Source organism: Lepidochelys olivacea, assembly GCF_965140295.1.
Source record: "Lepidochelys olivacea isolate rLepOli2 genome assembly, chromosome: 8".
NCBI classification, from domain to species: Eukaryota; Metazoa; Chordata; order Testudines; family Cheloniidae; genus Lepidochelys; species Lepidochelys olivacea.
In genome coordinates, this window is record NC_140418.1 from 24,590,600 (window position 1) to 24,614,838 (window position 24,239).

Here is a 24,239-nt window from a genome sequence, read left to right on the forward strand (position 1 = left end):
AAGTTTGGAGATTAATTTTTATTTTCTTAAGCATTCAGACAGAACTGTAAAGAATAATCATGTACTGGGATGAGTTGATATAATAGATTATAAAGGTTGAGTTGATATAATAGATTATAAAGTTCTTTATTGCTGTTGAAGTGCATTGTGTATAGAACAAATGTGGGCTGACAATCTGACATCATAATACATAGTAATAACTCCCAGTACTGTGTTGTTCATGGAACAGTTACAGATGATCAGAAACATATCATGGCATATTTGGTGAAATGTATACTCTTCACCTGACAGGCTGAATGGATGATTTGGAACTGCTCAGTCTATTGGGTAAATAGGTCTTCAGACTGATTTTTTTAAAAAAATATTTACAAACATCTGAAATGACAGCTCTTATGAGCTATTTCAGGCTGACGAGTAAATACAGAATTAGGAGCAGAGGAATATTCTTAGAAAACACAGTAAATGAAAATGCCATTGCCAGTTTTGCTGAAAATTAGTAATACCAAGACTGACACCTTGTATAAAGTCCATCACTCCTTATTCAGGGCATTCAGTCCAATGACTATACTGAAAGTTTCAGCAGAGTAAGGACTGAAGGATTTATCCCCATTACAGTGTGAATCTGCAGTCTTTATTCAGACAAAACTGCCTTGACTCCAGAGAGTTTCACCTGCAAAATGATTGTGGGGTCCGTTCCTTACTACCTAGAGCAAATTTTCAGGCCCAGTGACAAATCAGAGGTTTAAAATGGAAGGCCTGACATCCCATTATGTATAACATTGGAAAACACTTATGTTATAATTAGTATTTAAGTGAATTTGACTAGAAAAGTCATCTGAATTTCTCCAAATTAAAGGTTTAAAGAGGGGGAAAGGAGAAATTAATGATGGGAGATTAAAGCTAGTTTTCTAAAACCAGTTCCAATATTATATAAATGGGACAACATTGTAAGCAGATTGAATCCCTCAAAAAGGGGTGCAAGATTACAGTCTACAAATATAAGGAATGCTGTGAGCCCAAGATGAAGAAGCAGGAGTCATAAAGATCTGCTTGCTAGAACCCTCTGAAAGAAACAGTGTGGTAGGCAGAACCATCTCAGGTACAGTAGTACTCCTTTGTACTGCTATGTACTCAAAAAGGGTCGTGCATTCCCAATATGCATTTCCCTATATATGTGTTACTCCTGCCCTGGAGTGGAATAAAGAACATGGGTATTTCTAAGTTATCCTTTAGCTCACACCCACTCTGTTCTTGGTGTCACCACTTCATCCAGATGCCATGTCTGTCTCAGAGTCCTCACAAAGAGTCCCCTCTATATGAATTTTAGCTGATAGGTTCAGGATGGAAAATTTTATGCACAGATAGATATGATCACCTTTCTCTTGTTTTTGTATCACACTGGTAGCCAGAATTTGACTGTTGATCTAGCATATTCATTGAAATCTCAGATGTGGAAAGATTCTTAAAGCAAAATTATATTGTGAAAGTAGTGAAATAAAATGAATTTTTACACAGTTATGTTAACCAATCTCTCTTAAAACTTACTGAGAAATATTCAAAATTAGAGCCAAAAATAAGCAAATATCAATTGTACAATTTTTTTCAACTGTATTTTAGCATTCTGCTAGATAAAGCAAATTTTGTCAATCCAGAGCATTTCAAGAAAATCACCTTCTAAAATCATTCAGCCCTCACTGATAGGAATCTTTCAGATTCCTAATATCTAAATTCCAGTAGTTATAAGTATTTATACAGACACTGAATCCATCATTACATTACTAAATATTGCTAAATAGCACATGACCATGTTCTAATCTCATCATACGTAATCTTGAAAAGTTCATTTGTGTGCACATGTGAGACATGGACTTTTGGCATTGAATTATACCTCAGGCTTATGTATACTCCTGTTATAAAAATGTCTGCCAGATTTGGGGGATGAGAGATACTATTTTTTTTTTAAAATCTTCTACTTGCATTTTATTAAAAACGTGTTAGGTTATGACATTGGAACAGTGGTACTCAACTGCAGATAGTTGACAAGCTGCAGCTTGAGAGAGAGTTGCAGAGAGAACCTAAAATAATCAACTCACATAGTCCAGAAGCTGCAGTGAGATGTTACATCAGTATGTGATGACACTGCATTCTCATTGCTCAGCATCATTCATAGCATACTGATGATCAATACAACGTACCATAACATTTTCTACCTTCCCACCCACCCTTTCCTGACCACTGGGAGGAGAGAAGCAGTGTTCTGCAATCTATTTATTTCAATATATGCTATCCCCAGACCCACCTGCCACAGTAAAGAGTGAACATTGATTTTGGAAACTTGCATGCCATGAAATCTCTTTGTTCTATCAGGCATCTGTGGGGAATATGTGAGTGATCAACCCATTCTCACTTCAAATAGGAAGAATGAGTAGAAGGTTAATCAGGCATATGTATGCCATAAGACATGGAAAACATAATGTGGGTCAAGAGACAGAGGTTCAGACTTGTTCTGTTGGAACAAATGTGGACCTTAAAGGTTATGGTGTTTTCCACACCTACAAGTCTCTAGGAATATGCAAACTGGGGGGTCCCCATAAATGTATGAAATATCTTAGTGAATCTTACAAACACTTTGATCAAATTAGGCAGTAATTTTTTTTCCACAAAGAAATAAAAATGCTGCATATGGGACTATTCCTCAGACACATCCTGTTCTTATCTAAAAGTTCTCAGGGTTCTAGCATGCCACTGGTCTTCATGCAGAATTCCCATGAATTCTGTATGACATCTTATGTTCATCTAATGTAACCTCAAAGGTGGTGGGGAGGAAGGAGAAGGATGCTGACATTACATGTCACTAAATTATAGTATTTTAACCTGGATTACAGCAATAGATGGTGCTCACTAACCTATAGATAAAATAGGTTTTTGAAATCTGAGCGCTTCCCTTCTTATAGGGGAATTGCCATGTGTGGTCCTCATGTCATTCCTGCAAATACCTTCTTTAGAAAGTGGTGCTTCCAGGCATGTTATGTCCATGTTTTAGCATCATTCTAGAAAGAATCCCTACTCAGTAGCTGGGTATCTAAACTTTACATTTGTGTACCATTTTCAAATAAGACATACAGTCTAGGGTGGCTTATTCACTATGATTAGATATACAAATATGAACTATTTGAAGCACAAGGAGTACTTTGCAATCTGTTAATCAGATGAGAGGGAGCACAGTAATGAAACAATAGGAAGTGTAATCTACAGATGTATAACAATTTGTAAGCAATATGGATATAAGCAAAATCCTAATACCTTGATTTTCATTCTGTTATTTTAAAGGGATTACGACAGTTCTAACAATGACCACTTTAAGCATCAGTGCCCGCCACTCTTTGCCCAAGGTGTCTTATGCTACTGCCATGGATTGGTTCATAGCTGTGTGCTTTGCCTTTGTCTTCTCTGCACTTATCGAGTTTGCAGCTGTCAACTACTTTACCAACCTGCAGACTCAGAGAGCAATGAGGAAGGCAGCCCGGACAGCAGCACTAACAGCAGTACTAGCCGCAGCAACTGTACCGGCAGAGGACGAGACGGTCTCGGTAATTGCTCATTTTTCTAATAATAAGCGTCATATAGGAGGAGACAGCCGAAGTAGTGACCGCAAAACAATTGAACAATGTTAAAGTGATCTTAGTCTGGAACAGATTACATAACTGAGTCACATCCATGCAAATGTCAAGGAAGTTATTGCTCTAACATCAGATGGTGAAAGTAGTTCATTTTCAGTTGTGTGTATAAAGTGGAGATCTTCTTCGGTCATTCTGATTTGTATAAAGCAAGATAATTAAAGAAAAAAACAACATTAGACAAATGTGACACACAGATACTTTCTTTAAGCAATGCTATAAGTACTGTGATTCACGGAAATAATCCCTTGTATGTGGACTACATCATAGTAAGATTGCAGAATTTGTAGGGCACTGTTCAAAAAAGAGTGAGAGCATGCATTGGCTGGATGGTTATTGGATCACTGTAATATACATACCATAAGTGGGTCAACTGGGGGAAGGGGAATTAGCTTTTACATAAACTTGGCATCTGTTACTCGAATAAAGAGCTGTGTTGGTGGAAGCTTTGAGAAAGACACAGAGATACAGTTTTAAAGGAAGAGGGGTAAATATTCAGCACATGTGATAGACAGAAATGCTTTCTCTTATCAAAAGCAAGATATGTTAAATGGTTGAAAATTGGTTTTAAATATTTTCACTACCAAGTCTCCCTAAGTGATGATATGGCCCCCATTATCACCAACTTCAGTTTATTTATATGCACAACACTAATCCAAGGTAAGTTAATACTGTATTATCATCATCTCCATTTGCAGATAGGGAACTGAGGCACATAATGATTAAGGGACTTGCCCAGGGTAATCCAGAAAGTGGGTAGCACAACTGAACCCAGTTCTCTTGAATACCAGTCCACTGCCTTAACCACAAAGCCATTCTTCTTCTCCATTTCAAATCTCAGAGTCCCTAGCTAAAACATTTCTATTTAAATGTGTTTTAAAACAGCTAAAACTGTAATAGGCTAGGTGTACCCAAAACCATTTAATGAGTAGTAGGGTCCATTTACTAACAAAGGTGTTGTTGTACAGCCTGTTGCTGTTCCCCACTGAAATAGAAAAGCAACATTTTCCTTAACATCAGTGGCAGAAGAACTGGGCTCATAAATCTCAGGGCTTGTCTAGAAAAACAGTTAGTGTGTGGCAAGCTGGGGTGCAAGTCTACAGTGCACTAGTATGCCGTTCCCTAGTGTGCTTTAATATACTCCTGTAAAGCAGAATAGATTAAAGTGTTCTACAGAACTTTTAATGCATGCTAGCAGGGTGTACACGGACAACTAGCATACTCTAGTTTATACTGCAGCTTGCCACACACTAACTAGACAAGCCCTCAGTGTATTTTAGTAAAGATTTGTTTTAGCATTGGGGAAAAAATATGAGACTCCAGAAAAGACGGACCAAAAAAAAAAGATTCTCATAAGATCTTTTGTCTTTCAGAAAAGTTTAAAGAAACCGTATCACACATTAACAACTCAGAAAATGAATGTTTTTTTTCCTGCCCAGATTGTGTAAAATGAGGTTAAAGAACCTCTGCAAAAAACTCAAGCAAGACTGACTTGGGCAAAGCTAGTAATGTGTGATAGAGTTTGCAGAAGTTTGCAATAATGGATAATGAAAAAGTAGATTTTCAATTTTGATGAAACTTGTAAATAAATATGCATAAAGTAAATCTAAATGTGCATGTAGAATATTTACATTTTTATTATTCTAAGAACCCTTAATAATAAGTTGCCTCATCAAAACTTACAATAAAAACAGATAATATATTTGTTAATGTTCAGATAAAATAATTTTTTTCAAATGTCATGACATTTGAGAAAGGCTCAGTTGTTATGACTGAAATATTATCATTTGACTGAGGACATTACATACCCTATGGGCTGTATATTGTAACAGCAAATTAATGCTACAAAGGAAAATGCTACAGATCTAAAGACTAGGAGCACTTTAAAAGATCCCTAGTCCTCTTTTTTTTCAAATATAGCTTTTTCACAGGAAATTACTCAGGCAAATATCAAAATACTAAGTTAAATAGATCACCTTGCATGACACAGTAAAAGAAAATATTAACAGAAAGCACATCACTATATTAGAATAAGAACCCTAAACTGGAAAGATATTTCGGGTCTGAATCCCTGAATAATGAATCAATGCTGTTCATCATTTGTTCCCATTTAAAGATATAGAATACTATATATATAGAATACTAAAGAAAATATAATATGGTCTGTAGAGGGTCCATTATAGATAAACAATGAAATTAATTCAGAAAGGACAGAAGGAGGAGAAAAGAACAATGTGATAATGGTCCATAAAGTCCTGTGTTCTTGGAGAAGACAAAAATGTAATTTTACACAATTTAGAGTCCAAATACATTAGGCAGAGACATCAAATTATATCCAGTAAAACACTTACGTAAGTACTGCAATGATTAAAATTCTGAGATCCCAGAAGAAAAAAATTATATTAGAAGATCCAACTCCTCTTCATAGGTAGACAAACATTTGCCTCATTTTTTTTTAAGACACTGATACATACAGTGGAACTTGAATAAGATAATGTGGCTCATGGAGGCCTGGCAGGAAAACTTGCCCAATGGAGTTTCTATTTGCTGTTCCCAGAAGTAGCAGTGAGGAGGCCCCCCCACAGCACTGATTGCCAAAGGCATCATGAGCCTGATCCTGCAAGGTGCCTTAGCTCCCACAGAACAGAGAGTTTAGCAGAACTCTTCCATTTTTAACTCAAGAGTCTCTAGTGAAAAGAACATTACATTCATGTTGCAATTGTTCAATCAAATACCAAAATCCAGTCAGCACTTTCATTATTCTCAGCCTCTTCATCAGTTCTCAAAGTCCTCATCTTGGGTTTCAGAAATGTGCAATCCAGGGTTTTGGGTGTGATTTTCCTCACTCTTATAGTGAAGTTAGAATGGTGCAAAATCTGTATAAGGGAGAGGAGCTACAGAGCCATTACCTTTCACAGAGGAACTACCCTATTTTTGAGCTCTAGTGCAGATCACAGAGGTGTTTCAGCTTCCCCAAAACAGGGCCCATATTCAGCCAATTTATCTTCACACTGAAGCGATTTCAGCAAGTGACTTTTTTCAGTTTGCCCTCCTCTACATAGTCTGCTGTGGGGTGACTCTGCAACAGATGCTACAAAGCAAAGGCAGTGAGAGCCCGGCTGCTGAGGACATGGCTCCCCATAGCTGCTTTCCCAGTCACACCAGGGCTTGATTCTAGAAAGCTTGGTGGCTCCTACAGCTGCTGAAGAGATTTACATATTCTCCATACCACTGCAGCCCAATCTGAACACAGGCTAAAAGTCTGACCTTGAAGGAATCAATAAAGCAAACAAAGAAGTTTGAACTCTCACTCTGTAAAGTTTCCCTCTCAAGGGTTTAAATCACAAACAAGTGTAGAAGTAAGTACAATCAATACATTCCTCTTTTTTCACCGTTTTAACAATAAAAGCCAGCAAGTGAGTAGTAAAATACCTAAGAAACACAGTCTACAAATATTTTCCTTAACAGAGCTATTTACAAGTCATACATGGCATCTAGAACTAGGAAAGAAGCAAAAACCAACCAAGCAAATAATATAAGCCCTATTCAAAAGTCTTCAAATTTTAAAAGGTTGCAAAGAGCAGTGCATAGACCTTCTCCCCAAGCCGAAATCCAGAGTTTGTATCTTTAGAGAGTCAGCAGTCACTTTTTATAGCTGTAGAATATTGTTCCAGTTCCACCCTGCTTGTTTGGCATAAGGATGTACCCATCTCCTCAGCAACAGGAAAGGGAAAACCAAGGGAAACCACAACAAGAATCAAGAGTTCTTATGAACTAGAAGAAGGAGATGTAGTAAGCACTTACAAAAGTGGCTTGTTTAGGACTGCAGCTGCTTGGCTCTGTCAGATTTAAAGGGCTGACCCCTATAAAGGCATGCTGGGAAAAAATTCTTGTAAGAAGACAGCCCTGGCTCAAGGGGAGTTAATAGGATCTAGAATGTCATTAAGGAGGGTGTGTCTGTGTTTTGTATACTACTGCTATATCACTCTCCTATTTGTCTTGTCTCTTTTTCCTTCTCTTTCTAGAATCCTGCCCCTTCTGTTTTTTATTCAGTTCTTATGCTTTGGTTCCTTACTTCTTATCTGATTCTAAGTCATATCATTGCTTTCCTTTACAGTTCCTTTTCTCTCTGATTTCTGCAAAGTCTATTTCTTCTTGTTCTAGATCCTTGTATAATATTGTTGCAGGACTTTCTGTCTTTTCTAAGATGTCCTCTGTGTGTCTCAGATTTTTTTTTAACAAGGCCCTGTGCTATTCTTCCTCAACAATGTTTTAAAGAGGAAATTTTTTCTCTAACCCCCCACCTTCCTAAGTAGCCACCAAGTTCATGTGATTAAAAGAAACCCCTTAATTAAAAATCTTCACGTTTTCTTATGCCCTCAGATCTTCTTGTCTACTTTTTTGTTCTGGTCTATTATTTCTCCCTCAAAGAAAAAAAAAAACCTTTCTTCCACTATAATGGTGGGTTTTCTTGTGTTTTTTGATGATTGCCAGGGGTTTAGTTTTATCAGTTGGGAGTTTGAGGAGAAATGTAGTGAGCAGTGTTTGTGTCAGAAGGAAGAGTGCTATCTGCCTTCTGTCTTTATTGAACTTACTCCTTAGACAGTGAAAGCTGATGGAGAATGTTAAGGTTGGGCTAGTTACTGAAGAGTCCAGGAGCAGAAAATATAAAAGGGTTGTGTCTGTGTTAGACTGGGAATCATTCAGTGCTACCAATACAATTTCATTAGTGGTAATAATGGGGTGAGTTACAGGGTAAATAAGACACCAGCATTTTTGCCAATATGTTCTCTAAGCCTGCCCCAACCAGGCTAAGTGAGATGGTGGTGTGTATGCCCCTGTCTACACAAACACTTCCACTGGTGGTATAGTAACGATGAGATAGTTGCACCCAAACGTTTCATTGTAGCAGACAAGACCTGAGAGAGAAGATCTAGTATTGATGAAAATTCAGAGTCATTTGAAAGCTTTAGTTGCTTGAATAGTTTTAAACCCAGCAAGTTAAAGTGGATTCAGAATACGTTCAATTTTTTACAGTTCCAAATCTAACTTTGTCTACTACAAAAATCATTCAAAATATATTAAAAGTGTCCCTCTCACCCTTTAAGATAGTTAATTTTGTTTAAATGCCTCTTTTATTCAAAATCTCTTACTAATATGTTATTACATAATGCTCCACCAAACCTCTAATCTAAAAATAGAGAAGGCACAGGGCCAAATTCTATTTTGTCATACTCAGTAGAGTTGCTGCAAACTTCCAATAAGTTCTTGGACTGTTAGATACAGTGGGCTGAATTCTGCTCTCAGTGAAGTGATAAAAACCCAGAGTGACTTCACTGGTTGCCAAGGAGTCACTATGAATTTCCCTCAGCTAGCTCAGAGCCGAATTTGGCTCATTGTATTTGTCAGCTGCAGGTGATCTCTGTGTGAAATACAAAACTGTGGGCATTCCACTCCAATATATGACAGCCACCAGCTGAGAATGCATCTGGACCCTGATGGAAGCCCATTTTTATTCTTACAGTAATTACATTTGCTTTTATAATTACAATTACAATTAGCATATCAGAAGCAAATTCAGTACCAATAGCATAGGAAAGCAGGGCAGCGTTTCGATTGTATTCCATTTAAAATGTGTGTGTTTTAAATATGAATCACATTGTTTGGTTCTTCACAGCTTTCTTTATTTAGTAGGCTCAGATTCTGAAAGTGTTGCATGGGTCCCTGGGTGCCTCACAGAACCCTCTGGCATCTCATTGACTTCAAGAGGGAGCCAGGGTCCCCCAGTACAGAAAAGGACAGGGACCAAAGTCACTTGGTGTGCATGCCTGTTGTACAGTATCCAAGAGCTTTTGCAGCATGACAGTCACAGAGTTTAACAGGGATTATTTCCTATATAGAGCTGGTCAGAATTTTTGATGACATTTTGATAAACAAACAAATAAAAACACTTTCCAATTCAATATTTTTGTGAAAGCTTTTGCTGTTTGTTTTTTCAAACAGCTCTTTTTCCTAAGCCACAAAGTGATATGGCTCAGACAGCAGAGGATTCTTATTCTGTCTTTAAGCAACATTCCTCAAGTGTAGAGGAGCCTGATGTTTTTCCAGTAGAAAGGATTTAGTTCCCTGTGATTACATCAATCAGAATATATTGGACATGTTTAATGAGTATCCTGATGTGGCTGAAAGGAGAGGGCAAGTAACTGATTATCATTTGTATCCACATGTCTTCAGTATTTCCTAGAGCTACAGAGCTGGGCAATAGGGATGGGAGAGAGAAGAGACAGCTGAAATCAAACACAAATATATTTTAAATGTCTTGCATTTCAAGATATGAGGGTTTTCCCCCACTAGCATTTACACATTTTTGCACAGTATTGCAGTCTGATCTCAGTAGTCACAGCAGCACATCTTAAAATAGGACACAACAAATATGATTGCACAGGAATGAAGGAATATCAGTTGTTTTTGTATAAAAGCTGCAAAGATTGCACAAAGTAAGTGGAGAGACTGCCTTCTGCTCACAGTTCCACAGGGGCCATTTCAGAATTATTCCATTTAAATTGCTGGAATCTGGAATCACCAGTGTATCTAAGAGCAAAATGTGGCTTTAATCATTTAACATAAATAACATAAAATAAATATATTTTGTCAGAGGCTCTGCAGTGTCAATCTGCATTTTGATGTGTCGTATCATGGAACTGCATTGATATAGCAAGATCGTAAATCTTTAAAAGAGCCTTTTTTTACCTGCTGAGATGTGATGTTGGAGTTCTGTGTTTCTTCTGCAGATGTTAATAGTGTTAGTAACAGCTGTGGACCCAACTATGCCAATTCATTACCTGTTTTACATGTTGGTGATGGAATCAACAGATGTTGGGAGCAATGTAGAACTTTGGAGAGAAGGTTATTAAATCGAGGGCCAGACAGTGAACCTCTTATACTGACTGGTAAGCAGTTACTCAAAAGGTTGGTCTTGTTGACTTCATTGGAACTACTCGTATGAGTAAGTGTTCACCAGTGTGAGTAAAGGCTCAGTAATCTGGCCCAATTTGGAAATAGATTTAATATTTTCAATGGTGTTTTGGTTTTAAATGTATATCTGTGTCACTGGGATCTAAAAGAGTGTCCTTAGAGTCCTTTTGCCATTAGGTCAACAAACAAAAATAAGAAAGAAAGCTTTATCAATTATTAATTATTATTATCTAAGTTTTATAGTGTCTAGGGTTCAGATCCTCAAAAACAGTCAGGTACCTAACACTTGTAATGGAAGTTAGGCTCTTGAATAATCTTTGAGGATTTCAGGCCACTAGTTAGTGATTTCATTTATATTGTGTAGCACTGGTAGGAATGTCACATATTCATAGGAAGGAAAGGGGGAAAAGAGTAGGAGATATGCTTTTTTCTTCTTTAATGCTTGTCCAGGCATATTGAGCTTTGGCACTAATTTCATTTTTATTCCAGTGTGATGACAGCAAAATTCTATATCCTTAGCCTAGTAAATTATAAAGGAAATAAGAACCATCACATTTTTCTATCTGAAAGTTTAGAGTTTATTGCCATTATTTTCTTTTTACTTCACTGTACTGACAGGAAAAGTACATAATCTTAAGTGAGCAAAGAAGACAGCAATAAGAACAAGTACGAATTGTTTTAAAGTTTGTTGTATCCAGGCACATACATAAGATGCTCATTTTAGTGCCATGCTACAAGCTGCACTGACAGCAAAATCACATATCCGCAGTACAAAGGAAGGCAGATTCATAGATAATTTCAAAGTGATTTTTAATTAAAAATATCCAGAGAAAAGTATACACACAAAATTAATAATACGCACACAGCATTCTTGTAAAAACAGAGAAGGCTGGAACACAGAATTGCATACATTCCAAAGCGGTATTTGCTTTATCTTTTCTAACTGGAGGTAAGGGCCTGATCCTGCAATTTGCTGAGAGCCTCCTGAGTTGTGCCAAGAAAACCCTAGCAAAGTCAATGAGAACTGAGGGAGATCAGTATCTGGATGGAATAGACTCGTGGCTGCTTTGTGGGCATCCAAAGAGTATAAATTAGTTTAGTTGTATGACCTTAGTTAGTCCTAGACTGCACCTTACTACTCTATGCCATACAGCACCTCCTGTTTAGTTTTGAGTCATTGTGCAAAGGTCCACACGCATGGGTCAGACTGCAGGCATGGGGCAATGTTTTTCATTGTGCTGCAACATCACAAATCTGCACTGCCAGCAAAGAGGCCATGTAAAGAAGCCAGTTTCTTTTGCAATTTGTCAACTCAGCTAACAGTGTTTGAGATTTTGTCTTAGGTGCGCTGGACAAGTTTGCTTTATTCTAGTCCATAAAATCAGGGATTAACATAGCTTGCTAGTTGTAATAGTTCATATATTTTCTGTTTAGTGTTTTGGGCAAATTTCACCACTGCACCCTAAGCTCAATGCTCCTTGTCAAAGAAAACTCTCAAAAGGGAAAATCCAAATAGAGAAAATTAATAACTGCAGCAACTACTCAGAGCTTAGCTGTCACAGAACCCCATCCCCCCACACAAACTTTATCAATTTAATTTGAATGAGAGCCACAGGTTGTTGCCTCCTCTTGCTGCTCTTCCTTTGGCCAGGGTCTCTGGGTAGTCTTCATTGGTAGCTGAGAAAAAGTTGTATTATAAACTGGAGAATAATTTACAATGATAGTGTTGGTAAAGACAGTCCATTGCAACACATCAGACCAAGTCCTAGGCTTCTATCTGCCCCTTTTGCATTGCTTAAGTAGCAAACAGGAATCTTTAATTTGGTTTAAGCAGCTATTTGAGGTTTCCCCTCCAGAGAGTTATACCAGCTCTACCTCATGTTCCTCAGTGTGTGGGGGATGTCCAAGGAACCGGCCATTAACTGCTGGAGCAATAATGTTTCCTGGCTGCTGGAATAGGCCACTGAGGTGTAACTTAAAGCAATCGGATGCTCCTTTTAATTGCTCCAGTTGCCATCCAGCCACTGCCTAGGTCCAGGGTTGGGAGCATAAAACTATCTTGTCTCTCTCCTTTTATGTCTTCTGCTGAGCACAGCTCAACAGGACCCAAGAATTGGGACTAATTAATATATTCCACCTTGAATCTGTGATCAAGGATTCTGTGAATGCAATGCTAAATGAAGATATACAGGTGGGCCCTTGAAAGTAAGGGAGAAGTTAAAATAAAAGGAATCTCCTGTATTTTGTGGTGGCAAAAATCCCCCAATTGTATCATCATCTGATGTGAAGAGCAAGTTCTTTCATGGCATGTAGGGACAGCGGTGCTGGAACAATTTGTATAGTGGGGGTACTGAGAGCCATTGAATCAAACTGTAAACCCTATATATGATGGAAACCACTTCAAGCCAGGGGGATGTGGCAGCAACCCTGCCCCCCCGCCCTCGTTCCAGCACCTATGGTTAGGGATACTCATTTCTTAAAATTTGTGCTATACTAAATAAAGAACTGGCCACACCATGCTCTGGGAATACTTCACTCTTAAAAATACACCCTCCAATAAACAACCTCCGGCAAGTACCTGCAGATAACCCAGCCTTGTAGCAATGTAAATATAACAAAGATTTAATAAACCCATTGACAAAATCACCACCTTCCCTCCCCTCAACCAACTCCTTATACAAAGGGATTTCCTATCTTTGCATTAACAAGGGAGGAATAGAAGGAAAGTTAGTGTACCTTCTGCCAAAGCATCATCAGCAAACAGTGGGCCTATTTTTCTTTTCACTATGGATGTCTACACACCCTGGGGGAGCGAGCTTCCCAGCCTGGGTTGACAGACTGGGGCTAGCAGGACTTGGCTAGTGCTCTAGAAACAGCGGTTTGAAGTTGCAGCTTGGGCTGGAACTTTGGCTCTGAAGCCTAGGAATTGGGATGGGCTTTGGAGCCTAAGCAGCAGCCCTGAGCAGCAACTTCAAAGCAGTGTCCACACAGTTATTTTTAGAACACTCTTGTGAGCCCCACTAGCCTAAGTCTGTTTACCTGGGCTGTGTAGATATACCCATTTCGACCAGCTAGACACCATGGTACCTCCACGACTTCAGTGTACTGAATCCTGATTTATACCAGTGTAATTCAAGGCAGAATTTGGTCTGATCTATATATGTCAGAATGCTGTTTATTGACAAGTGATATGATGAAATAACAAACACTTTTTAAAAAGAATTCTCCTGCACTGGGGAAAGACTAAAGCTAAGACAAACCACATTGTGTGTCTAGCAACATTGCAGTTTCGAAAGCAGGGCAGAAAAGCAGAATGGGATAGTGACTCTGAGCGAAAGTAATAGCTCAGGCTCAAACAGTCAGTCTGTTTAGAGAGAAGGATTATTATGATTAGTGCCAGTGCACATGGATAACCCTCTTTCTTTTTCTGTGACACATCTGTGGATGATCCCCCCTTCAAACCTGTGTGCTGCTTGCAGTGTAACTGGAAAATACAAAAATCAAACATCTGTGTTCCAGATAGACATAGCCCCACAGTATGTATGCCACTGATAATCCATCTGCAAAACATGTTACTCTTCAGTTACTTGACATAGTGTGGGCAGGGGGCTTGGGATTCAGGAAAGAAACGGGGGCGGGGGGGGGGGTAGAAACAGAGAGAGAGAGAGAGAAAAAAAGCATTATCTATTGTGCAAATAGAAGCTTATTTTTCCCCACTGCCTTCTGTTTGTCTTTTTAGACCAAATTCTGCAGGAGGATACACATGCACAACTTCCATCGATTTTTAATGGGAAATCAGCATGTGCATCCATGAGCAGAATCTGGCCTTTGTGAGAAGTGTGCGGTTCTCTTTCATACTCTAGCAGTGATACGGAATACTAAGAAGATAATTCTTTTACATCCCTTTTGTTTAGCAAACATAAGACATATTGTCAATACCAGGTTATCTGGTTATCCGTAAGTGCATGATATTAACTATAGATTACCATCGAATAGAATAACTGTTTCAACATATGCTCATCTCTTAATATGCTAAAGGCCCAATCCTGCAGCTTCTGCATTGAAATGAAGTCCAATGCATAGAGCAGCTGAAGAATCAAGCCATAAAACTTCTACAATAAGACACTGGGATGTTCTTAAATGAATGATTGTCATAAAAATAAATGTCCAAATAATGAATTTTGCAGAGTTTTGTCACCAAAATTAGACAGCCAACAGCATTTTACTGTGCTACACAATGCAAATATAAAAACATAGAAATGGCCATATTGGGTCAGACAGTGGTCCATCTAGCGCAGTCTCCTGACTTCTGACAGTGGCCGGTGCCATATACTTCAGAGGGAATGAAAAGAACAGGGCAAGTGTTGTCCAGTCCCAGTTGCTGGCAGTTAGAAGACACCCAGATTATGGAGTTGCATCCCTGACCATCTTGGCTAATAACTATTGATGGGCCTATCCTCCATAAACTTATCTAATTCTCTTTTTAACCCAGTTATACTTTTAGCCTGCACAACATCCCCTGCCAAAGAGTGCTGCAGGCTGACTGTGCTTGGACTGTGCATTGTGTGAAGAAGTAATCTCACAACACTGTTTTACAATACAAGTATTCTTAATCTAATGATATTTAAATTGTTGAAGACTTCAGTCATCACTTTCAGTCATTCTGTTTCTGCAGAGGATGATGGAAAAAGCTCTGTAGGTTTTCACTAATTCACATCCACAGAGATTATACTCAATTTAAGTGCCAATATTTTTATCCATAACCCTGAAACATAGGTTTTTGGGACACCTTCCTTCCTCAGTTTCTGTAAGCCTCAAGCCTAGCTATGATGATAGTAGACAGAACTGAGCAGTATCAGTGAATCCACTGGATTGTAAACTCTTTGGGGTATGGTCTGTCATTTGTTCTGTGTTTCTACAGCAACCAGCACAATAGGATTCTTGTCTATGACTAAGGCTCTTACTTGCTAAGGTAATATAAATAACAAATAACAGACTCACATGGTAGAAAAACTTCAGTGGCAGGAATTGAGAGAGAATTAAGATAGAACTGAGCATAGAATATCTCCTTGGTGGTTAAGGAGCCCCAGGAGAGTTCATCCATGCTTAATAAGCACAGTCAACCTGTTTTCAGTCTTTCTGAATCAAACAGGGTAGGAAAACATTTGACAATGAACTGGGCATTGTCTGGATCCTTTATAAGGAAGGCAAACACAGAATGCATCAGTGGGTCTGTCTGAATTTTATGGATTTCATGGCCTGGTTGGGTTCGGAAAGGGGTAGTTTGGCAAGGGGAACAATGGAAGAACAGATGTTAATGTCAGTGATCAGTGATGGCCAGTGCTATTCTGCAAATTATGAGAAACAGCAGGGTTTCATTTTTATTAAACATAGATTATGCTATAAAAAAGTGGCAGTTATAAAAAAAAATCCTACTTTTAGAGAAAATGTCTGTCCTCAGCCATCTGTATACAACTTCTGTTGGAACCAATGGGATTTGTGTGCGCATATCTGAGGGTAGAATTTGGCCTTATAAGCTGAGGCACTGACGTAGAAGAGAAGTATTTATGTCTATTTAATCTCTTTTCTTCTGTGTTCTCTCATCTGTCTTTTCTCTCTGGTTTCTCTTCTGATCAATTGTCTTTCCCTCACCCAACCCCCATATATAATAATGGTAGCACAACATTATACGTAGAACCTTTTTCTGCTATCAGCTTCTATCAAAGCTCTGAGCCAAATATTGCCTGAGATATCTGCATGTATCTTTCATGTCATGAGAGTGGTGCACAAATATACACCTGTGGACTGACTCTGGCTATTAGCATGTCTATGTGTATTATTTTTGTGACTACTTTAAACTGTGCAAAGAGGAATACAAAAAAAAAACCCTCAGAAAACCAAGAAGAAAGGCAGGAGGAAGCCTAATTTCAGTATGTTGAAAGAAACTGCAACTATGTGTCTCAAATCTCACAGCTGAGAATCTGGTAATGTTTTCTCCCTACAGCATTCTGACTCCAATTGCAACCTGAAGAAGCGAATGAACTCCACAACCTCTCAGATGGACCAGTCTCCTGAAGCCAGCATAATATCCAATAGTGCATCTCAAAGTCAACCGATATCTATTCCCCCACCAGCACTCGGAGGCACTAGTAAAATAGACCAATATTCCAGGATCCTCTTTCCAGTGGCATTTGCAGGATTCAACCTGGTATATTGGGTTGTTTATCTTTCAAAGGATACTATGGAAGTGAGTACTAGCATTTAATTGCATTCAACTGTTACAGAATGGAAGTATGCTTTGGGGGCCAGCATTCTTTTTAATTCAGCCTTGGAACTTCAGTTACTCAGTTCTTTGCAGCATAGAAATTTTTAATAATACATATTAGCAGCCAGTGAGAATGGTGTGTTGAAGACAAGGAAGTAATATTATTCATAGGGGAGAAATTAAAACCTTTTCTTTCAACATACTTTGAGCAGGTTGGGAGCAGTTGTCTAAGATTGTATTCCTAGCAAAAATATATATATAATTTTATTTCTTTCATCACTTAATCTTGCTAGGTGTGACAGGGAATGGCATAGTATTTGTTGAAGCAGTGCAATGAAGGAGATAAGAACCCTAATATAGCCTATGATTGTCTTAAGATGATGAGTTTATTTTGCATGGTCTCTTAAAAAAAAAGGAAAGTTTAAGATGCATTCTAAACATTAAACAGTAGGGGGAAAATGGCTGCACTTGCATTGTACACTCTCTAAATATTGTTCCATCATTAATTTATATCTATATCTATCTACCTATCTATATATAAAAACCCTGGTGCATCTTTTTACCTCAATAAAGTTTGAATACACACAGGCACATACTCCCACCCCTCCACACCCCGTCCCCCTTTGCATAACTCTGTTTAAAAGATTTAGTCTTATCTGCATTAAATGGCACAATGTCTTGTCCTTCGTATTCCCAGCCTCATTCCTAGGTGGCATGGAAAAGATGCATATGATGCAAATTAAATGCTTCTGGGATAATCTGTCAATGATTAGTTTATCATTTCCAGACAGTCATTAAAACCCTAAATCTTTCTTCTAGTAGCTTAAATTCTCCTTTGAATTTACTCTCTTTCACCTAAATGCAGCAGATGGGACAAAAGAATGATACAAACCATGAGGTGTTTACTTTGTTGCCATGTTGTCTTTGAACACCTAATACATTCCACTGGATGTTATGAATATACTCTGCTCTGTGTGTGAGAGTTACAGAGAGAATGGCCACATTTGGACAATACTGAATACACAACAGAGAGCGAAAACATATATACTTCTCTCTCTCTTTCTCTCTCACACACACACCAATCAGAAATATTCAGGTTCCCCTAAAACAAATATATAAAATACATAATTACATGAACTGGTAGTATGAGAGTTTGGGGGGCAGATCCTCAGCTATTGCAAACTGGTATAAACTCCACTGACTTTACTGGAGCTGTTCTGATTTGTACCAGATGAGGATCTCGCTCTGAAATTCTAAACTGATGTATGGAAAATGAAAGACTATTGTTGTTTTCCCACAGTAGCTATGGAAAATTTAAGTTGAACCAGGTATATTACCATAAATATTAACCCTAGACTTTTCAAAGGCATCTCAAATTGTGCTGACTGCAATAATTTTTCATGTGTCACTTTTAAATGCTCCCAAAAAGGCACACACAACTGAGAAATTCTTTTCAATACTAGCCTTATATTATGGCAAAAATCCTAAAGCAGAACTACAAAAAGGGAGACTATTGACACTTAGTGTTTCAGTATTTTTCAGACACCTCTCTGTAAATTACATTTTGCTTTTCGTTTACTCATGTGTGAAGAATAATGGCTTTGATATTCATTGTTAGAATTATAATCTACTATACCATCTCACTAACTTGTCATTATTGCTTCAAATGCCTGTAGTCGTTTTGCTATATTAATCTTTTCTACTCAAGGCATAAGTGAATTCTGCAAAGCCCAGGCCATATAAACAGGCCAATTCAACTCAATTGCAGGATTAGGCCCAAAGTTACTAAACAGGGATACGCTACTGAAATAAATTGATTTAACAAATTGAATCCTGCCACAATATCTTTGAACGTCATTAATATTTTTCACACCCTCGCTACATTGGACCAGTGTATAACTTGCATAAGAAGTCAATGGAGATTAGTCAGTAGACTTGCATCTACTTTACGGAAGTGGCACATTCAGTCCATAGAGCCTTTCTTTTCCAAAAAAAGAAGCAAACTATGCACATTTTGGTATAACAATCCAGTTTTATTAGATTTTTTAAAATCAGTTATTTATGACATCTTTTAAAAAAAATAAATACCTTAATATTATCCAAATATCCATTTCATGTGCAAACACTCTGGCACATTCTGTATAGTAATATTATCAGGGACTAGTGACCCCAGTCATGAATGTGCTTAAATGCTTTGCAGAACCAGTGAATAGTTTCACTAATCATAGAGCAAAGTTACACACGTTTAAATGCTTTCCAGGATTAGGGCCGACAGGAGATCTAGATCACTGTAATATGGACCTTATGAAGTTATAGTTTTAATTATTTATCACTTGGGCTTCACAAATTAATAACAGCTTGCATGTGTGTTTGCATTTTTTTAAAAATAAATCCACTTTGTACAGTCAGATCTCATAATCTAAGCAAGGGTAGTCTGGATAAGTAGTTGAATGGGAGACCTTTAAGGAAATCATACAATAGGTGTTGCAATAAGTGGTGTTGTTGTTTCTGAAAATGGTACTTTTACCCCTTTAGTCTGTAGTCAGTCAAGATTGCTCCAGTATGTTTTATGGGGGAGAGTGTGGGGCTAGAACTACTGGGTCAGATCCTCAGCTGATTTAAACTGGGTGTAGCTCCATTGAGCAAGGTCAACGGAATGATGCTACTTTGTACTAGCTGAGAAACTGACCAACCATGTTTTAGATGAGACTTAACAACGAGCTCTGGTTCACTTGTAATAAAGACCCATGGCACTTTTTGTAAGTGCAGGTGTGTTAACACAGATGTCTTGGTTGTTTTCCAATTCAGATCATTATATAGTCTGCCCAAATTCTTTTTTTTATTTCAGTAGGCTACAGTATTCTTCTTTACCTCATGACCTGGAGTCAGACCCTCATCTGGAGTGAATCCGCATAGTTACACTGAAGTCAGTGGAGCCATGCTGATTTACACCAGCTGAAGATCTGTCCCCTAGACTTTTGGGAAGCATTGCTGTGCACTATCAAATAGTTACTGCTTATTGCCCAAATCATAAGTGGCTGCATTTTAGCGGTGAATGAAGTGATCCCTGTATAGTTTGCATGGTGTGTCAGTTAATAAAATTTGTAAAGCACTTCGGGATTCATAATGAGGTGCAGTGCTTTATAAATGTTAAATCATTATCATTAAATAATTTTCTTATTAGAGAACAGTATAGTTCTGGAAAACGCAATTAAAAAGGAAAAAATAAAAATATTAAATGCACAAATGCAATAATTAGATTTTTGTATATTGAAAGAAGTGCCTTCCCATGTTTACGTATTCTGAATGTTGTTTATATATGCAGAACAATAGAAAATACCACAAGGGAAAAATATACTATAAATACAAACAAAGTGATCAAGGGAAAAATGTTGTCCTAATGTATACATAAATCATATCAACTTCAACAAGCTAAAAACTGTAACTGAGCATTTATGCCCATTGGTCACAGAATGCCACAGGATAAATTTATGGTTCCTTTATACCAATCCATCTGTTCAAGGCAGCGATATACCAGTGGATCCAAGCATTGGAGGATTTCTCCTAGAGAGAGGAATCCATTGATGGCAGAGTGCTGACACAGCAGGTCCTATGTTGTACAGTCCTCCTAAAATCTGGATTATGGCGCATGGCTGGGGAAAGTTGGTGCACTGGGACGTTACTGAATCCAGCTGAACTCTGGGTGCTTGAACAGACCCTGGCAGCCTTCCAAGCTGGTTTGTTTTATGCAGTTGATAATTCATGACATCAGGAATGAGGGTTGCATAAATGGTGTAATGCCAGACCCTCTCCCCCTTACTGGTCCTGTGCCAAGTACAACTCAGCTGGATCAGAGAATTTCACAAATAAGTTTAGCAAATTTTTTGTAAAATTGCTAGTTTGATCTATGTTGGGGGTCCCCTGAGACCTCTTCCACACGGTTACCAAAGAAGTCATTTTGACTCCAGTCTCATCACTCAGGCTCCTTTATTTTGCATACATCAAAGCTATGCTGAGTTGATCAGATTCAAGTATAGGGGGTGGGTATAGGCAAAAGTTTTCCTTACATACATCTTTGCCAACACTAGCATTCTTAACAATACAGTGCATCACACGCTTCTGGATTGGTTTGGTTACTCTGCAGGAATCAATCCCAGTACAGCATGCTTTGTCCACACATTGTGCACGCACGACCTACTTTTTACCTCATCTTACATTTCAGGCTTATCTTGTCTGTTGTAAATGGTACCCTGAAATTCCCCCTTATCTCAGCTAATGCAGACATCCTGTCTCTAGCCAACTGATCAATTTACCTCGCCCATCATGCTCACTAAGAAATGAGGCAAATAACTTACTTATGCCCAGGCCTACATTACATTTAAGTAAAATGACAGAACCCTCTGAAATGAAAGAAAAGCAAATGCAAGTTAAAACAAGATGATTTGGGGAAGTTTTTGTTCATGAAGAAAATAGGGTAAAGAGAAATGATTCACATCTTGGCTAGATCATGAGTGAAAATGAGTTTTCTTTGTCCTTAACTAGCAATTATCCATATCATAAAACCACTACACAGTTTGGTATTTTTGACACACTTGGACATTATTGCTCAACACCTGTTCAGGGCTGGAGTAGCAGTGGTGTTGCAGGGCCACAGTTGTATCAGCAGAGTTGTGAAATGAAGCTAACACAATGTTCTGCCTGCTGTTTGCTTGGCTTTACAGTTAGTGATTTTAGAATCACACTGATTTTTTCCTCTCATGCAATTCGTAACAGGAAAATTGAAGTGTTTGTAATGTTTTATATAAAAAAATCCTGAAACCACAGATGTCAGTTTCTAGACCAAAATGAATTTTGGTAGCCATGTTATAAGCCTCTGCAAAGATAGCATTTCAGTTATAAATCTGACAGATGTTTAACTGCAGCAGCATGGATGTACCATTTATAATGTGAAAAATCAAAGCATTAAAACTACTACTTTAAGAGGACTTATTTCCTTTCTATATAAGGTCAATTTGTAATTAATTTAGCTGCAAAATATCAGAATATAACTTTCTCATCATACCTACATGACACTGGAATACTGCCAACTGTATTTGCATGCACACACTCATCCGCTGAGTACAGTGGCAGGCAGCATTCCAAAACCACCAGGACAGACAAGTCAGATACAGGGATTTATGAGTGGAGAATCTAACAAATTTGAAAAAAAATATTGGTTGCTTCAGCAAAAGCTGCCCTAGTCCTGAAATAATCCTAACTATTGGAAATAATATGCGAGGGATAATAAATTCCCCCAAATAAACTTTGTTCACGCAGTTCTATATGAGACATACTGTCCAAAACCAAAGTGCAATTAATAATGTATGAGAAAGATAGCCATTGCCATTAAAAATTTGGACTAGTGGTCCATTTGCTCCAGTGTCCAGTCTCTGACATTGGCTGGCTGCTTCAGAGGAAGGTGCAAGAAGCCCTGCAGTGGGCAGTTATGGGAACATCTGCCCCAAAGGAATCTTTCTCCATCTTTCACAATCAGTAAGAGTCTGATTTATGACCTGAAGAATGAGGATTTATATGCCTTCCCAAATTGTGGTGGGTTTTTTTTTTAAACCTCCATATTGTAACTCTGGCTGTTTTTGTTATGCGCATACCTGGAGATGAGCATGGTGGGGTAGAGGAAGGAAGCTTTGTAGGGGCTTAAAGGCAAAGATGTAGAGTTGGAATGTGATGCAGAAACTCCACGGAGATGTGAGTGAGGAATTGATTTTAGGAGCAGCAGAGTGGATAGACCAGCAGAAAGAAGTGTGAGAACTGGAAAGGCGTTTAACATAAGAACGGCCATACTGGGTCAGATCTACGGTCCATCTAGCCCAGTATCGTGTCTTCTGACAGTAGCCACTGCCAGGTGCCCCAGAGGGAATGAACAGAACAGGTAATCATCAAGTGATCCATCCCCTGTTGCCCATTCCCATGTATAATATGTTAACATTCATAAAACCTCGCTGACCCTTGGAATGTATATAATATCATGCTTCATTTTAACCACTGGAAAATAAAATGAACTGCAAAAGAACTAACCAGAGTCATTAGCATGCATACTTAGAATTCAGCTTTGCTGATCCCAGTAGTGAACATTGTTTCTAATCCTGAGAAGATTCTTCCTTACAATATGTTGCTGGTTTAAGCCTGCTGAGGCAGCTGCGAATCAATAGCTAAGTTGTGTTGTTGATTGACTGCATTGTTGGCAGCACATGACTGAAATTTCCCTTGTATCTTTTCTTCCAGTTTTTTGAACCCACTGCAATGCATCTTCGGAATGACTACCAGCCCAACTGATATATGCAACACCGCTTTGACAAATCACTGGCCGTCTTGTAGAGCTTAGTGACTTCAGAGGATGAGTGTCTATCTCTGCCTGCTGTAAATGTAAAATATCATGTCTTTATGTGGGACACCATCTGGAAATGTAGACTCTTGGCCGCTTGAAGGGACAGACTATCTAAGGTGTTGATTCAGAGTGCAAGCTCAAGTTCTTATTTTGTTAAATGGTTTAGGACTGGGTATTATACTTGTTCTAATTCTATTATGAATGTTTGAAGGTAAATCTTGAACCAAAATTGAGATTCCTTGTAACATCTCCCTTAAGTACTTTTAAGGGTACTAATGAAAACCTGATTCTGAGCTAGCGTGAGTAGGCTCTGCTCCATTGCAGTCAATAGGGCTGTTGTCAATTTACACCTAATATCTGTTGAGCTGTCCTGTCAAAGAGGGCGGAACCCTCTCTGGTTTTCATGATGAATGCTGCACATTTGTTTGTATCCTTGTTTTTATCATCTTGTTTAAATGTAAACTTTAAATGAAGATTCATACACTGTTGTAAAAAAAATCCAAAACCATATGCCAAGCAGAATGGAACAGGACATGTAAACCATTGCTTATGAATCTGATCTCGTAAATTAGGATATTGCACTTTATCTTGCCAATACACAGATAAGTACTACCAGCAAGTTTAGTGTCACTTTCATCCCCATTAGATTTGAAGGTATTTACAATTTGATTCACACTCCTGTAACAAAGAAAGGTCTAGTCTTTGTTGTAGTATTTATGTTACATATTTCTTTGCTTTCTGACATTTTATTATATACCCACCCTTCATCTCCATTACCCTTGTTATTTAAGAATGTAATTGGAGAGAACTTACCCCATGAAATAAAACCTGAGCCTTCTTTCTAGCAAGCCCAGTGGATACTGGTAGGCACTGAGAACAACATGCAGTAGAAATAAACTAAGAACTCCCACATTTATATTAAACTGTTGTTAAACTA

At 38.2% G+C, this 24,239-nt stretch overlaps 1 protein-coding gene across 1 annotated transcript in view; it reads left to right on the forward strand.

The window, feature by feature from the left end:
* The window catches only part of GABRA6 (gamma-aminobutyric acid type A receptor subunit alpha6), a 30,166-nt gene extending 6,229 nt beyond the window's left edge, over positions 1-23,937 (forward strand). The window contains exons 8-10 of the mRNA XM_084637680.1: positions 3,331-3,590; positions 16,657-16,899; positions 23,200-23,937. Of these exons, the coding sequence (XP_084493806.1) occupies positions 3,331-3,590; positions 16,657-16,899; positions 23,200-23,250 (554 nt within the window). The 3' untranslated portion in view covers positions 23,251-23,937. The remainder of the gene's footprint in view (positions 1-3,330; positions 3,591-16,656; positions 16,900-23,199) is intronic.
* The last annotated feature ends 302 nt before the right edge of the window (positions 23,938-24,239 follow it).